Source organism: Lytechinus variegatus, chromosome 8 (genome assembly GCF_018143015.1).
Source record: "Lytechinus variegatus isolate NC3 chromosome 8, Lvar_3.0, whole genome shotgun sequence".
Lineage (NCBI taxonomy): Eukaryota > Metazoa > Echinodermata > Echinoidea > Temnopleuroida > Toxopneustidae > Lytechinus > Lytechinus variegatus.
Genome location: NC_054747.1, coordinates 16817559 through 16835920, shown reverse-complemented (window position 1 = coordinate 16835920; position 18362 = coordinate 16817559). Strand labels below are relative to the sequence as shown.

At 35.7% G+C, this 18362-nt stretch overlaps 1 protein-coding gene and 1 non-coding gene across 2 annotated transcripts in view; one reads left to right on the top strand and one right to left on the bottom strand.

Moving 5' to 3' along the window:
- Positions 1-12997, bottom strand: part of LOC121419519 — a 147499-nt gene extending 134502 nt beyond the window's left edge. The window contains exon 1 of the mRNA XM_041613974.1: positions 12755-12997. Within this exon, the coding sequence (XP_041469908.1) occupies positions 12755-12766 (12 nt within the window). The 5' untranslated portion in view covers positions 12767-12997. The remainder of the gene's footprint in view (positions 1-12754) is intronic.
- Positions 12998-17873: 4876 nt separating this feature from the next.
- Positions 17874-17946, top strand: TRNAK-UUU. Its single transcript has one exon. It is a non-coding gene; the product is annotated as a tRNA-Lys (tRNA).
- The last annotated feature ends 416 nt before the right edge of the window (positions 17947-18362 follow it).

The following is an 18362-nucleotide window of genomic DNA, read 5'->3' as shown; positions in this document are numbered from 1 at the left end:
ATGAATATTTCATGAAAATAATAGTAATGGAAATAATATGAAACAAGAATACTAGTTGTAATGATAATGATACCAATAATTAATCCTTTTCTTCATTCTCGTGCCTTTTCCACTAGAACCATTGATAAACTATTGATCTGTATTTATCTTCATACATCTTATGCATATCAACATATTTCAAAATAATAATTAGGTGTTAAGTGACTTACAATCATGGCTGTTCCGGATGTAACTGCTTTTCGGCGATACTCCAATTTAAAATACACGTTATCAATAGTTAATCTTTATCCCGATAAATGCAGTCGGTATACACCGACGTCATGCATATTTAAACAGGCATCATGCAATGCCTAATGTTACTCCAAAATTAGAATCGACGCACACCTAGTTAAACTGCTACCAGCTATAGCTGCATCGTATCAGTATGATGAATCCAACTACACCTGTACACCTGTACACAATGATGTATACCTGGGTGAATATAACGACTGGCAATTCCTCGCTTGAGAAAAAAAAATGGTTCACTACATGTGTAAATTTCCCCGTAATTACAAGGCGAATTCCTTTACGAATGGTTCAATTAATAAATCACATAAGAAAATCAGATACGGATATCCATTCTTAAAAGCTGATAATAAACAGTCGAAAGCAATTTATTTCACGATGTTGCTTCATGCCGCAATGACACCAAAACGAATGTATATACACATTCACAAGATGACCTGCAATCAATAAAAGAGGTGGCACCAAAATGCGGTTTATTATTTTCATCATGTCCATTGTTATGAATAGCTAGGCAACTCCATCCTCAGGCGGTTACAGTGTCCCCGTAATAAATTAATGACAAATATTTAATATGCGTCAATTCAAAAGGTATAAACTGTTGACCCTTAAACACATTTATTCACATTATTAGCAGAACAATATGCAAATATACATGATAATATTGTGCGTAAAAGCAAGCGGTTTTTATCAATTCCGTTTCTTAGTACTACTTCCCTGTCACGATCTGCATTATTGTTCGATTTAAAGAAATGCTAATACTGATAAACTGATTTATATAGCGCAGAAACCATGTGAATAAATGTTTCTGAGCTGTAAAAGCTCCTGAAATGATTGAAAGATAAATAAAAAAAGGAGATGAAAATGTGTGGAAACTAATAGAAAAGACAGGTCTTTAGTCTAAGTTTGAACGTGTGTAAGATTGAAAATAAAGAGGCTTTAATAGGAGGAAAAAATTTTGCATATTAATGGAGAGGAGAGGATCGAGGGTATTTGTATTCCAGTTCGCCGTGATTTAGCCGTGAACCAGAATAGCCTGGTGGTTAGTCGCTGCCCGGAAAGCAGTAGATGGCAGGTTCGAATCCAACTGGTTCCAATTTTTTCTGACTTATGATTTTTCATTAAGATCGAGCATGCGATCTTAAATAGGCCTACAGAAGATAAATGCCGACAAATTGGTTTACAAATCGTATGTAGGGTTATTTATATATTATGTTGCATTGCTCCCAGGTTCTTAGAAGGTCTTGCCGTTCTCTCAGTAACAACATCAACAAAAGAATCAGTAATAAACACATTAAAGAAAATGTATTATATTCAAATAATCTATGTAATGGATAATGGCATTAAAAGATGCATGGATCCATTCTTATATTGACGATCAAAAAAAAAGCGCATGGCTAACATTTTTGAAAGCTTATACGGGGTATAAGATTTGATGGGGCTAAATTTCCTTTGTCGTGGTAAATTAAAAGCTAGATACAATTACGAGGCGAGGGGCTTTTTCTCTGATTTGTGAATGAAGTTCTAATGATGGTGCCGCAGTCACGAATTTTAGGGGGGAAAATCCAAATAGTACCTGGAATAGTACGTTGTATATGCGAAAGTAATAAACAAATGATTCACATTCTCAACTAATGATAACATGACATATGATTCAAATAATAAAGAAATTACTATAATGAAATGACATGAATACAATTTGATCCCCTTGTCATGTGTGCCAAATCAAATCAATCCCATTTAAATGTTAGCGTTTTTCATCAAATTGACTAAAATTGCATTAATACTTAAGAGTATTTTTATTTGCATCGTAGCACCATGTAAAGACTTTATGGTATCATTCGCTTATTTATCATAATGAGCAATCAGAAAATACTCCCCGCCAGAATAGCAACTTGTAGCTAAAGTGGCTACCCTGGTTAAACATGAGTTATTATGATTATTATCATCATACTCATCATTATCGTCATTATCATAATAATTATTATAATTATTATTACTATCATCATAATCATCATCATTATCATAATTATATTATGTTTATTATCATTATCATTAGTAGTATTATCGTCATCATTATTATCATCATCATTATCATCAGCATCATCATCATTATTATCCTTTCTTTATTCAATTATAAAGCACAGCTCGTCGGGTATCAATCCAAACATGGAGCGACAGTTTAGTATTTGCAACAGAGTTCAGCAAAAACCGAGTACATAGTCGAGGATATGTTGCCCGAGGCAATAGACATGAAAGGGGCTGATTGCTCTAAAGTGTGAGAAGAATGGGTAAAAAAAGCTTGATAATGATATATTCATTGTTCTTAGAAGTTGCCTTTAAAATCATTGAACTCTGAGAAATGAATAGTCCTTTTCAGGATTTTATCGTCTCATTGCGTGGGTGGATAGAGTTTGGTATTTACTAGACCCAAGATTTCCCTTTGGGATAGGGGGACACTAATCGAATAAAATTATTCAGTTAAACTTCCTTCTGATTCCAAAAAAGGAATTGCAATGAATTAAGAAAAAAAATGTTGGAATTTAATAGACAATTTGACAATTGTATGAAGACAAGTTTCTCCCCAACAAGGATGTGATTCCTTCTTAAGAGTTGAATGAGCAAGATAAGTTTGGAAAAGGGTGATTTGTATCGTTAGGAAACGAATAATTATCAACCAAACATAAGTTACACAAAAAACAACGTGTTATTTGTACTTGACAGTCCTTTGTGGTCTGAATCTGTGAATCTTCTCACAATGGAAGATAGCTTATGACGAGGCAAAGTGCATTTATCAAGGACAAAAGTGCAATTTAATAAATCTTGGTTTGTCCAAATACAAACATGACAAAAGTGAGAATCCAAGGATGAGCTATTGTCCAAGAGTGCCCACGCCATGCCATTTCTATACACAACGATAACCATTGTCCATTTATTATCATTTTCTATAAGCTTTGGAGAATAATAATAAAAAAAATATATATATAACATATAGTTCTAGTGTGCGTTTCGATCTGCGTTTGCTATAGGTAAGACTTTGGTTGCCTACTCTCTGTGTGGATACTATAAGGGCCGTATTCTGAAGTACGGTTTAGCTTAAACTCAGGCTTAACGTTATGGTTTAAGTATGGATAGCCAATTGTTACATGAATCACTAACAGTAGAGATATCATATTTCAGCTCATATGGCTCTCAATTCATTTATAATTATCTAGAAAGTGTAAATGATTGTCTTCACCATCGATGAATCGGGAAAGAGCACAGTAAACATAAGAAACATACAACTTAATGCAAATTCTGACACTTTTGGATTCCCATAATTTTAGCTCAGAGTTAGACCATGGTCTAAGTGAAACCTGACTTCAGAATACGGGCCTAAATGTCTGATTCTATTTTTGTAGAAGAAATTTAAAACATCAGTCCATTCTAATGTATGTTCTTCAAGCATTTGCATTTCTAGACAGTCGATGGAGTGGGATAATTGAATATATTGTTAGACGAGAATGTTCACGTTTGGATGATCATCAGATCACGCTGCTATGATATAAATTTGCGTGGGTAGGCTCCTCCCCCTAATAATGCTAATGGCTCGACCCTTTTGGATAATCACCTGCGTGTAGACAGTATATGCAATATAATTACATGAACGCATTTTGCAATGAGTTGACATCACCTTACGGTATGTAATGAACATGACCCTGTGCTGAAGCGGGGATGCTGGGGTTGCTGAAGCACCCCCCCCAAAAAAAAAAAAAAAAAATCCGTGGGGTGCTGCGTGTATTTTTCTCCATATTCAGCATCTGAGGTATTCTGGAAGTGTGTGAAAATGGAGACATGATACAAAGATTACCATCTTCTTGTAGTGAAACCCTTAATTTGTTCTCTTTTAATTTTTGTTTTGCTTGTCTAATTTCTCATGACCAATTTGATTTCCATTTTATTGTGAAAACCCCTCTTTTTTTAAAGTTCGCATCAGCAGCCCCAGTCAAAATCGTTTCCAGGTCCCTGGTAATGAAGTGCGTTTCACATTATCATGATTATGTAGCTTATTTAGGACGTATAGTTCTGTGTAGAAATTACTCATTTTCCATTGGTGATTTACATTTAAGAAATACATATTACAATTAAAGCATTATCCAAAAAAAAACTATTGAGGTAAAATTATTTATTCTACCTCTATGTTTGTACAGGGGCCCGTTGCAGAAAGAGTTGCAATCAATCGCAACTCTAAAAATCACGCGCAATTTGATTTTCGACCAATCAACAACGCGCATTCGGGACTTGCGCATGATTTTTAGAGTTGCGATTGATTGCAACTCTTTCTGCAACGGGCCCTGATCTGTAGCCAGGGGGTGGAGCAAAGGTTTTTGACAGTGGGGGGGGGGGGGGGGCGGGGGCTGGAAAGACGATCCAAGGGTGATGTAATTTTTCTTGATTGAATAATGAATTCTTCTTATTATTATTTTCAATATTGTTGTGATCATTATCATAATTTTTCATGTCCATTATTATCATCAGCATTATTATTATCATCACTATCATCTTCATCATCATCTTCATCATCATCACCACCATAATCATCACCATCATCACACCATCTTTGTTATCATATTTATTCCTAATACTGCGCTTTTCTCATTAGACTAAAATCGCTTACAATTAACATGATTAATCAAATCAAACTGTACAAAACTATTTTAATATTGTGAATCACATCTCCACGCAGTAAACTGTGCGAACACAATGCGACTATCACACTGTAGCGTTGTACACATTGTGACATTACCATCACACTGTTAAATCTGAGCATTTTAACATTATGAGTCATATATCCACACAGACACAGTTCACTTTGTGAACACACTGTGATCACACTCTTTGAATCTGTGTTCTTTCTAGCAGGGATACAGCAGGGATTCAAGACTGTAGAGGTGTTGTGGCGCACTGGATAAGCCTATGGACGTTGCCACCACAAGGACCGGGGTTCGATTCCCACCATATGCACTCGCGTCCTTTGGCAAGGCGTTTATCAACATTTGCCACTCTCCACCCAGGTGCGGTAAACGGGAGATCTTTGAATGCTCGAGCGCCCGCCCAGGGTAGCCGTGCTAAAGCCGTGGTAAGAGGACGCAGCACTTATGAACATTGTATAAGCGCTATATAAATGTTGCATATTATTATTATGTTTATCATTATAAACGATTGGCATGGTAGATATATAATTTGTTCACTTTGTGTCATGTCATCTATCAAGTAAATTGCTCAGAGGCAAAACCAAAAAATACCCCCACCTCAAAAAAAAATGACAAAGGACTCAGACACATAAGTAGACATACTTGGAAACAAAGGCAAATTTTAGCTCCAATAATCCTTTGCAAATAGTGAATCAGATTTCTATAATGTTTTGTAAGCCCACATGAATGTGACGGGGTCGCGATCACACCGCGTGATCTCCACGTGATACACAGTGCTATAATGGAAATTTATAAAATGGGAGTACTTGCTCTAATTTTCTGCATTGTTCCCAGCAGTCCCTTTTCAGCAAACCTATGTCACATATGTCGCCTTGATAAACCTTATTTTGCAAAAGCTTAAAGAGATTTGTTAACATTGGTTTGACTTTAAAAAAATCTGAGCTAGAAGGTCACACTTGTCACCTGTGTCTGTGATATGTCATAAAAATGAAGCCCAGAAAAAATTGCGTTCGAAAATAATTATTTGGTGCTTCCAAAATTGAACTATAAAGTGACCGAAAACACCATCTTAATTTCATCCCATACACTTATGTGTACTATTTAGGCGTCTATAAGACGCCTATTTACATAATCAGTGTTTGCCTTGTAGTTTTAGCTTTTCATTCTCAATAACAGTTGTTTTCAGGGTTTATTAGTTCTAATACATGCACTTGTACACATGTTTCATCTTGATTTGAGAATTTTTCAAATCGGCTGCTCACAAAGCTTAACAATGCCTTTAACAATCACCTAACATTATTCATGTGCAGTCATGGAAAGAACATTCATTTTAATGTACTGGTAATGACAAAATGACACGATGTGCTTGGAAGTGGAATTTCCCCAAATGACTTCTTTGCCCCATCGAGTAGCAAATAATTGTTTCATAACTTCTGACGTCAGGGCTCGAATAAGGTTTCGCAGAGCTCTCAATGACCAGTCCTATATTGATAAAGCCTAATATACTGACATGTTATTTCATATTGTGGAAATATGTGAAAAGATTTTAAACAAAAATTGAATGAAAATGTTATAATCAGACTACGTGACGTTCTTAGTAACGATTATATAAAGATAATAAAGTAAATCTTTGAATAATTAGAGTATAGCCGGTTGGAATGTTTACATTGATGTGTTAATAAAACAAATCGATAACATTTTCTCCAGATTAGGATATAAGGATTGATTTGAATTTGGAGTTCGGTGAAATTAATCAACATGTTTACGAAATTTGCACCAAGCATGGTTGTTTTAATATGGCATAAATGAAGAGATAGATAAATGGATATATGTATAAGATATATATACAGAATAGGCAGTACGTGGGTGATGTTTAGAGGTTGGCAAACGTGATATGTAATCCACAAGATAAAACATATTTCTGTTATTTATCAGTTTACCCGGTAAAAAGAGTTATTATGATCATATTCTGGTTGTACCTATTTCTGCCTCCATGATAAACCGTCAATGCCATTTTTTAGACATACAAATAAAAGCTTAAATGGAGGTTAAATAAAAGAATGAGTGAGCAAATCGGAGGAATTCTAAAAGGTCAGTAATGCTAGGCGCCTCCCAGGGCATACCATACGCCCACTTCCGAAGGCTATAGCGTAGCATCCCTATAAGCATTTGAAACAATAGGTGATTAATTACTTAGTAAGTAGGATTTAAATAAACACTTGCAGGACCGGGGGAGGGGGGGGGGTCATGCTCCCTAACGCTCAAAGGGGTGGAAATTGTTATAATTATTTTAGCTATTTTTTGCCACCTTAAATGCTCACTTCCACCAGAGTAGATTTCAAATTACGATTACAAGGTTCAAATTTATAGCTTATTTGAAAAAGTTCATATTTGCACTCTTTTAGGTGCATAAATATGGTTAGCTTTGTCATTAAAGATACATAAATTTGTGCACGCGTGTGTACAGCAATATATTTGACTGCCCCCCCTGGGGGTGGTGTGCAAGGGGGGGGGGGATGGCCACACACCAACACAAGAAGTCAACGGCGAACTTGATATTAACCATACTGCCTGTGAACAAATTTGCGGTAAAAGCCTTGGTAACGATGTGCACCCCTTTTCAATGTTAGGGAGCAGGATCACCCACACAGTGTTGCAAGTAACTGTGGATCGATTGTTTGATAGATTGGTTGATTCATTTACTCATTGGTGGTAAAAATCCTATTCAGCTACTAGTCTGGTTTACAAAGGAGTCGTGCAAAAGAACAAAAAGACTTAAAGCATACATGAAAGTATCCATTGATATCAAAAGAGAATGTAACACAATAAACAAAGAAAATTGAAATAAGCAAGTTGAGTGTATGTAAAGTGGAAACAATATAGGTATTCACTAAATATGATATGATAAATGTAATTATAAGTCAACGTTTTTCGACATTTTATTGCAATTCTATGAAGATTATACTACAAGTCGACATCCTTACTATGTTTAACAAATCAATGCTAATGAAAAAAAATATTATAAAGTCTACAACGGCATGTGCAGAAAAATTCCATTTCCATTCTTCAAATAGAACAAGGGTAGCTCAACTTTTATTGTTGCAACTTTGATGTGTGTAGTATTTATTAAACCACATTTAGCAGTCTAATGGTGTAAAGTTGAACAAATTTGCAAAAAATGCGAAAATTTTATTCACCTTGGAAGGTGCACGACTGCACCTTTTAGGGTTGAAATGAAAAGGATAAACTATAATGGAACATTTCTGCACCTTTTTGATAAATAGTGTGCAAGAAAGAGAAAGATAGATAGAGAGAGGGGAAAGAGAGAGAGAGATAGATAGAGAGAGGGGGAAAGAGAGAGAAAGAAAGATAGACAGAGGGAGGGGAGCATGGGCGGAAATCTGTCCCGAAAGGCAGGGGGACAACAGGGACTGATCCAGCCTTCGATCCCCAATAGGGGGGGGGGAGCCGAATTGTTTTTTTCAGCCATATTGTAATCCCTGATCGGCCGCTCGAAGGTAATTTTTATCTGTTTCATTGCAGGAGTAGTCTTCATGGTCACTTTTTTAGCTTTATTCTTATAAATAAACATAAACAGATCATTGTCCTTTAATGCGAGCGCGAAGCGCGAGCAAATTTTTTGTGGTTGAAAATTTATGTATTTTTCCTAAAATTTGAACATTCTGGACAATGTTTGTTATCCTGAAAACGAAACTATGTACAACTAAGTACTTACTACGAACGCGAAGTGCGAGCAGAGGTTAATTGATGGAAAAGGTACCTGTTAAAGAATGCTTGCAGTTAGCCCTGAAGACGTTACGTATTTTAACAATCAAATAATGCGATCGCGAAGCGCGAGCTGATTTTTTTTTAAATTTCTACCTAAAGACTGGAAAATTCTAAGCACTTTTTGCAACTTAAACATAATAGGTATATACCTAAACAATTGATGCGAACGCGAAGCGCGAGCGGGAAATTTTGAGATTTAGACCTGAGGAGGAGACGATCAATTCAAATTAAACGTATATGAACATTTTCTGGCTGCATTTTGCACTCGCATTATTAATGTAAGGTCAGGACCAGGTGTAAGGAATACCCCCAATTACTCATCCTTTTCATAATTTACAAAACATGAATAGAGTGTGACACTCTATTCATGTTTTGTAAATTATGAAAAGGATGAGTAATTGGGGGTATTCCTTACACCTGGTCCTGACCTTACATTAATAATGCGAGTGCAAAATGCAGCCAGAAAATGTTCATATACGTTTAATTTGAATTGATCGAAAAGGTACTTGTTAAGGACTGCTTGCACTTAGCCCTGAAGATGTTACATATTTCAACAATCAAATAATGCTAGCGCGAATCGCGAGCTGAAAATTGTTGACATTTCTACAAAAAGAATCGAAAATTTCAATCATTTTTTAAATAGGTAACAGGGTAGCTATATAACTCAACAATTGATGTAAGCGAAGCGTGAGCAGAAAAAATTCGAGATTTAGACCTAAAAACGGGACACTCTACTCATGTTTTGTAAATCATGAAAAGGATGAGTGATAGGGATTTTTCTACCTACATAATGTGAGCACAAAGCGCGAGCAGAAAATTTTTGATATTGTGATCTGAAACTGGATAATAATTTAAAAGTTGAATATCTGAATAAACATGCGCGTGTTTCAGATTTAAATTAGAATCTCGGGATTCTACACATCTATCAGCGAGCGCGAAGCGCGAGCTTAAACTATTTGAAAATAAAATCTGAAAAAAGTCAATTTCAGCTACATATTCAAAGCACTTTGTAGGAAAATTGTGGGGTGGATATGGATCACACTTTATTAAGAGCTGATATTTTATTATTATTATTATAATAAGCATTATTATTTGAGTTTTGACATAGGACCGGGACATCCCAAGGACAAGACGTATGAAAACGATGACTATCTTTCTATTCCTCTAGCTAAGCGTGAAATTAAACAAAATGGACAATTTAATCATTAAATTAACATCTTATTTATTAATGCCTAATGAGGGCGAGAAATCTGATGATATCATGGCCTGAAAATTGGTCATTTCAAGCACTTTTGTAATTATGAATAGAATGCATCAGTTGAAATATTTTTAACCATTAACAGTCAAGGAAACTCCCGCTTTTGCGAGAGCGACAGAATCTCGATTAACAGGGATTTGTGGTCGCATGACGCAATCTTTTCGGATCTCACCGAATAGCTTTCCTGTACAAAGTGAATGGGGTTTTTTGACATACCCTCACTAAAAAAATCATATAAAAAAAGCACCACGGTGGCGAATTTTTATTTTCAAATATGTTAAAGAAAACTAAATTTTTCATCTATATTCCAAAAAATAGAATTCGCCACCGTGGTGCTTAGACGCTATTGAAGAAAGAAGACACATTTATGCTGAAAAAATGCAAGCAAAAGTTCTCGTAAGAGGAGGTTAGTCTCTGCGTTCAGCCTTTGTGCCGCGATACTCCGTTGCATGTTGTAGCCGAACGCGTGGTGTGTGTGTACAAATTGTACAAAGTGTGCATAGAGCTATGGTACTACCATGGACATTCCATGATCATGCTGAAAGTTATTTTGGGTACGGCATTACGTAATATATGATAAGAAAGACTTGGAAAATATATTCGTTCCTATGGTAATAACCTCTAACCAGCTCTCCGGCGGTTTAGTGCTGGAAAATGGATATGCAGTTCTCGATAATGTTCATAATCTAAACCATTGATCTCACACCTGTTCACTGCTAGCATGGATCATGTCGAATGGAGAATGGTCATGATTATAATGACATCATGATATTCTCATCTGGGCTGGACGTTTGAGGGAAGTTTGGACATGGATCGAGCTGACAGGCAGACTTTTATAATGCACTTGATTTGGTGACCGGTAGCCCCAATACTTTGCAGTATGTATGTTTTGAAGGTGAATACAGTATACTTTCTTCCAATTTGTTGGCTTCGTCAACCAGCCAATGATTGTTTTAGGACAGACCTGTATTCGGCATGTTTTGAAATTGCATATCGACGTAATAATTTCCATGATTTCCGCCGGCACTGGTAGTGGAAATAATATTATAATGAATTGATTATGGATTGTGCATCAGATCATAAGCTGAATGCTGAGGTGGAATCAACATGAAAGTTGGATATTACGGATATGACGGTGGATCCAAAAATATGGTCTTATTACGGTACATTTAACGTCAGGATTAAGGGTAAGTGATGAACGAAAATCAAATTGAATGCTTGACAATAAATAAGAGAGAGAAAGAGAGAGAGGGGGAGAGAGAGGCACATGTTCTAAAGATAACAATGTCCCGAAGAATGCACGGTTGTATCATGGAGCTAACAGCTCTATGGTTGTATACACGCGTACACATTTTCACCGCTCTTACCGAGTGTTCGCACACATACATAAGGGTCTGAAAGCAGCCGAGAAAGACTACACAGGGCGAAGGTTTTCAGCGGTGATTCACGCTTCGGTGAACGCAACTATCTCGAAAAAGGGACGTTTCAAACGATCTCGGAAAAGCGGGAGTTTCCCTGACTGATTAATGCGAGCGCCAATCGCGAGTCAAAATCTTTGATTAACTGTCATGAAAATAATAATAATAATAGCTGTATTTATAAAGCGCCTTTTGCCAGAGGATACAAAGCGTTGCTATTATTACCCCGGCTTTAGCTCGAGCTACCATCACCGTGCGGCGCTAAGTGCATGCAAGGAATTAATCCTGCCGGGTACCCATTCACCTCACCTGGGTCGACTGCAGCACAGTGCGGATTAATTTCTTGCGAAGGAAAGCAAGCATGGTAAGGATTCGAACCAACGACCCTCTGTTTGGAAGGCGAGAGTCAGAACCACTAGACCACGACGCACCCGCAATCAATATTGAGACATACATAAATCGTCACTCAAAATGTGAGTAGCACTATCTGCTACGTTTTGACAATCAGACTTGAAAAGTGATATTTATCAAACTAAATGGAATACACAAAAATAATAGGTACTGAATAATTCGAATTTTGCGAGCACTCCGTGCGAGTAGAAAATGTCAATATTCATACCATAAAGCTGTCTCTTTTACAGAGCACTTAAAAAAAACCAGTTTGTAAATCGCACCAAATAATGAAAGTTCGATTTCCGAGAAGAAATGTATAAAGCATATTAACTTCCAAACTTGATATTTAAGTTCCATATTGAAAAATCATCCAACAGGCATTGCGAGCGCTAAGCGCTAGAGAAATTTTTATATAGTAACGTGAAAGATTCTTTTTATTTTCCAAGTATTCCCCTCATCTTATTTCATTCACTCTGGAAAATTTGACAAGCGACAAAAAAACAAAACAAAGGTTTCCACCAAAAAATGTAAGGTCATTTAGTCCAAATCACATGTATTATTTCGAATGTGAATAATGCATTTTTCTCCATCATAAAATTCCCCCCATAAGTAGGGGGTACATTTGATATTGTGTTCCCCCTACTATTTTTGGTAGGGGGGACACGTCCCCCTGGGATTTCTACCCATGAGGGGGAGGGAGGGAGAGAGGGGAGGGAGAGAAAGAAAGAAAGAAAGAGAGAGGGAGAGAGAGGGGAGAGAAAGGTGGAAACAGGGAAGAGTGGGTAAAGGCAAGAGAAGTGACGATAAGATGGAAATGACAGAAAGACTGAAGCAAAAAGATCTAAAAAGGTAAAGATATACATATATTTACATCAGTAAAGCAGAGAGAGAAGAAAAACACAAGGAGAATTAAAACTTACCTTATCAGCCATTTTCAGACTAGAAATCCCCTTCCACGAATAGAGATGTCTTTCTTTATAGATGGCCCGTAAAGGCCGACATCCAAAGATACTTCCGAGAAATCTCTTTTTCGAAGAATCGAAACGTTCAGTCTAAAAGAGCCGTAGGTCAGATACTGTATTCCGGGTGATATCCTCAGTGAGTATTGCCAGATACCTTATGCTACGAACCTCTAGACATGCTATATCTATCTGATCTTGCTGCTGTATGCTACTAACCGGGTCACGGGGGGCGTATACCCCCGGTTGGTTGCCCCAATACAAAAAAAAATACAAAGAAACCACCAAGTGCAATTTGCTTGCTGCTCGAAGCAGCCTTCAAGCAAATAACAGACAGCAAAATCATAATCATAATCTTAACAAAAATAAAATAGTCGCATTATTTGCTCACGTGATGAATCTACTTTCATGAAAGCCTAGATTAGAATTTAATCTAGCAAAAAAGTTTGGCAAACATCCAACTGCTATCCTGATAATTTTCTTGGTTGTAGGCACCGTTACACCTAAACGCAGATGCATCTGAGACCAAACAGACATAGGCCAAAATTATGGCGATCAGGCGAATTGTGGGAGCGGATTTAGTATTGTACCCGATTTGATACTGGCCTTCAAAGTTTTATTTTTCATGTCATCTATTTCCATATTCAAATTGAAATAATAGCACACGCATTGAAATGACACTAATTACAAACAGAACAAAATATGTCGCATGAAAAAAAAAAATTACACAATAGACAAATATAATCAACTTGAAAACAAAATAGATACAACAACCTTCACGATAACTACATATCATGTAATAACATATAAAATCTTGCGGGGATAAAAACACAATCTTATGGGAAATTTGTGAAACAGTCAAACGCCACGAGGAAGAGGGGAGGATGTTCCCAGTAACTACAATAATTTTTTTATCTACAAGTATCGTTTTCCACATAAACACGAAATGATCATGAACGCGTGAACTGAGTATCGGATATGACAGTTGGAGTTGAAGCCCAGTAACAAGTAATAACTATATCTATAAAGAAGACGCACCTGTAATTATTTCCTAATAGAAACATGTGTTGTATTATATCAATCAAGAAAAAAGAGAGTCATCTCAATACACTGTTGAGCTTGAGCAGTGTGAACAATATCTTCACATAGTACACACTGTAAGCACACTGTGACCACACCGCGAGACACTGGGTTCTTTCAAGCGGGGACATTAAGTTTCAGTAAACATAAAAGATATCTGGCACAGTGTTTCCACTTTAAAGGAAATTTCCCCAAAGCCGGGAAATCTTGATTAATTTCAGATCCTTTTCGGGAAATTAAAAAATTCGGGGAAATTCCGGGAAATCAGATCATAACAATTAAACGCAGCAAATTTAGATATTCATGTTATACTTAAAACAGTTGTTTGCCCCATACGTTGCTCAAAATTTTCTGCCCACGCTCCGCGCTCGCATTTTGTAATTTTCGTTGCTATTTATAAGTTCTATCAATATAAAAGGTTAAATTCCTTGATTTTGGTCACTTGGAACAAGTTCAGGCTCGCTTTGGTATTGTCCGATTTTGGCGGAAAAAATACATTTGTATTTATCAGCTGCTTCAAATTAACAAACCTGGGAATGAGCTGGTCGAATGAATAATCTGTCTTCTTATACACGCTTTGATTGGATTGAATGATATCCTATCACATTATATTCATAATGATGATTTCTATTTACTCGGTATCTTTCTTGATTTGACCAAAAATTTGACTTGATTAACCATAACATTCTTTTGTATAAATTGCAATATTTTGGAATTCGTGGTGTAGCCCTTCAGTGGTTTCATAGTTATTTATCGTACAGGAAACAACGCACAACCTCCAATAATGACGACTCTTTTCTTTTTTGAATGCAGAATTCCGCAGGGGTCCGTACTTGGCCCCCTGCTTTTTCTGTTATGTGTCAATGATTTATGTAATGTTTCTTCATTTCCCATTTCATTTTGCTTGCTGCTGATACAACACTGTCTCTTCACACAACGATTTTGATACACTCCAGCGTAAGACATGTGAAGAACTCTACAAACTTATAGATTCGTTTGATCCCAATAAGTTAGCAATCAATTATGATAAAATATGTATTTTGTATTTTTCCAAATCAAATATTAAGTCTCCTCACCACAAACATGACAAAGTAAAAGTAAAAATTAAAAAAATCATATTTGAATGTGTTAAAGTCAGTAAAATTCCTTGGACTTTACTATATGATCAACTTTCTTTTCGAGACTATCGCATGAATTTACTCAATAAGATTTCCAAGAATATTGGTATCATCAGCAAATTACAATCTGTTTTACCCGAAAAACAATTATTTATGTTGTACAACTCATTTGCATTTCTGTTCATCTATTATACCCGGAGAAACCCTGGAAAATTAAATAGAACCCTTTCATAAATTGCAGAAAAAGCCTTACGTATCTATACAAAATCTTCCTATTATCATGTCGTGATTATGCATCATCTGCCCCCCCCCCCCTTCTTTGAATTAAAAACACTAAATTTTTACCAAATTCATGAATTTAGAGTTGCAGTTTGGATGTATTAAACAGGAAATGGCATCTTCAAAATCATGATTTTTTTTAAATTATGATAATGTTTTCACCAGGATAATGCTTGTTTAGCTATTCCTTTTCATCTTCCACTGATCGCTAATAATCAAATTCGTCATTCTTTTAAAAATGGAGGACCTAGAATTTATAACAATTTAGATACTATAATTCGTTCCTGCCTCCTCATTTGAAATTTTACTTAAAAGACATGCAATTAAAGTGATGATCCGGGCTGAAAGTATTTAATTCTTAATAAGTAGAGTAAAATTCACTGAGCAAAATGCCGAAAATCTCATCAAACTCTGATAACAAATAAAAATGTTATTGAATTGAAAAATTTAGCAATATTTTGTGAAAACAGTCGCCATGAATATTCATTAAGTGGGCTGATGACGTAACATCCTCACTTGTTCTTTTGTATTTTATTACATGAAATTAGGTTTATTCAAAATTTTTCCTCTAAGAATTAGAAAAATGATTTACCGATTTATATTTAGTGATTTACTGATTTAGTGCAATAGATATTTATTGCTGCAACGTATGTATTATATTGGTGAGACATTGTTCACACAAGTATGAAATAATGAAAAAAGTATGATGTTATGTAATAACATAAGAAAACGAAAAGAGGGGATGTGACATCATCAGCCAACCTAATGAATATTCATGACGAGTGTTTTCACAAAATTTTGCCAGATTTTAAACTTCAATCCGATTTTGATGGGATTTTCGGCATTTTCGGCATTTTGCTCAGTGAATTCTTCTCTTTGTATTAAGATATATTTTCAGCTCGGACCATCTCTTTCATTATAAGTTATTCCCTAAATGATTCCCTTTCCCTTTTCTAAACATACCCCCCCCCCCTCTCTCTTCTCTCTATTGGTTGAGTGTAATGGGTCATGGATGTGTGTCGGGTGTAGGTGATTCTGTGTTAGATGTGTGAATTTATAATGATTACATCTTTTTCTTGATTAAAGTCTTGAAATATTTGAAATGAATTATTTACATGTTTGCTAAATTTAATACTTTTTGGTTGCCTTTTACCATAATCATGTTAATTTTTTTTTACGTGAATGTATCAATTATATTTATTTGGTGTATGTGTTGCTACATAATTTTATGCATTTATATATGACATTTTACATTGTATTTGAATATTCTTATACGGTTAATAAATGAATTGAATTGAATTTCGGCTTGTAAGAACGAGAACTTGGGAGTGGACTACGAGAGATGGCGCTGTTGACAATTACCCATTATCATCACAATATAAGGGTGCTGATTATCGGTTGTATGAAATTATGTGAGATATATTACCTCATCTGTTATTGCAGGTTCGAATAACAATTTCACACAGAAGAGGCATTGGGATAAATCGGTGGAGAAGGCGGGGGGGGGGGGGGTGACCAAGTTAAGTGTTTAAAATTGATTCGCGTTAAAATTAAACAGGTCTAAATATTTTACAAACATAAAATATGGTCGATAGGTCACAACATATAGGCCTCATGTTTTGAATGCCCATATTTATTCCCCATGTTGTCGTCAATGTGGACCCTAAAAACTCACATGATTATGTGATATGGTCCCTACGGACTTGGGTGCAAAATATTTAGGGATGAAATGCGCATGTGGGTTCCACAAGGGTATGTAGACGGACCCTTATTTTAGAACCCACACTGGCTTGATTGCTACCTGGACCATTACTATTTTTTTTGCAATATCTTATAACTTCCTCTCTTCAGATATTGTAAAACAACAAAATGAGTTATATAGAGCATACATTCCCTACATTACTCCTGTCAAACATAAAACAACAAGAAAATATTATTACAAGAGTACGTATTATGAAACTGATACAAAAAGTTTAATAACATTATCAATTGAAGTAATCTATAATTTCAATTATGCTTTAAAGGGGAAGTTTACCGGCACTGGCGAAAAATTGAAAGGAAAATTAGGAGAAAAATAATAAACAAGATATTGGTGAAGGCTTAGGGTAAATCCATCAAAAACTAAACAAGTTACCCGAATTCATTGTTTCGTCATTATTGACGTCTTATGTGAACAGCTTCCTATATAGTGTGAAAAAAAATTAATGAAATACCATTTTCTAAGCAAAGTGGAAAGCGTTTTTAATGTACTTCCAGTTGATCAAGAGGCAAATCATTTTGAGCCCTTTCCATGAAAGAAATAAAAATGTTAGTCATCATCATGATCCAATGATTTTGAAATTCATGAATTGTATATAATAACGTATGGGTATTGTGATTGCCGATTTTTTAACTATTATAAATTCATATAACTTTCTTTTTGTTTCTCCGATATCATGGATATTGATCAAGCTTTCACGTCTGAGCTTATTTTATTTTTAATTTGTTCTCCTACAAGGAATTAAAAAAAAATGGGTTCGCTTCCCCTCGCAGAGAAATATAGCGCCATCTTGTGACGAGACCTCTTTCATGTCGTGATTTAATTCACATCTATAATTAGCTATGCCCGGTTAGCTCAGTCGGTAGAGCATCAGACTTTTAATCTGAGGGTCGCGGGTTCAAGTCCCTCATCGGGCGAGAGTAAGATTTTTGTTTTTTGTGTTTATTTGTGACATGATTGGATATGCGAATCAAGCAAGAAAAAATGGACTGTATTTGTGTTGTCATGGGGATAAATTTACAAAATGATTACATAAAAGAATGCATCAATTAAAATGATTGGTTAACATTGGTTTGACTTTTAAAAAATCTGAGCTAGAAGGTCACACTTGTCACCTGTGTCTGTGATATGTTACAAAAATGAAGCCCAGAAAAAATTGCGTTCGAAAATAATTATTTAGTGCTTCAAAAATTGAAATATAAAGTGACCGGAAACACCATCTTAATTTCATCCCATACACTTATGTGTACTATTTAGGCGTTTATAAGACACCTATTTACAAAATCGGGGTTTGCCTTGTAGTTTTAGCTTTTCATTCTCAATAATGGTTGTT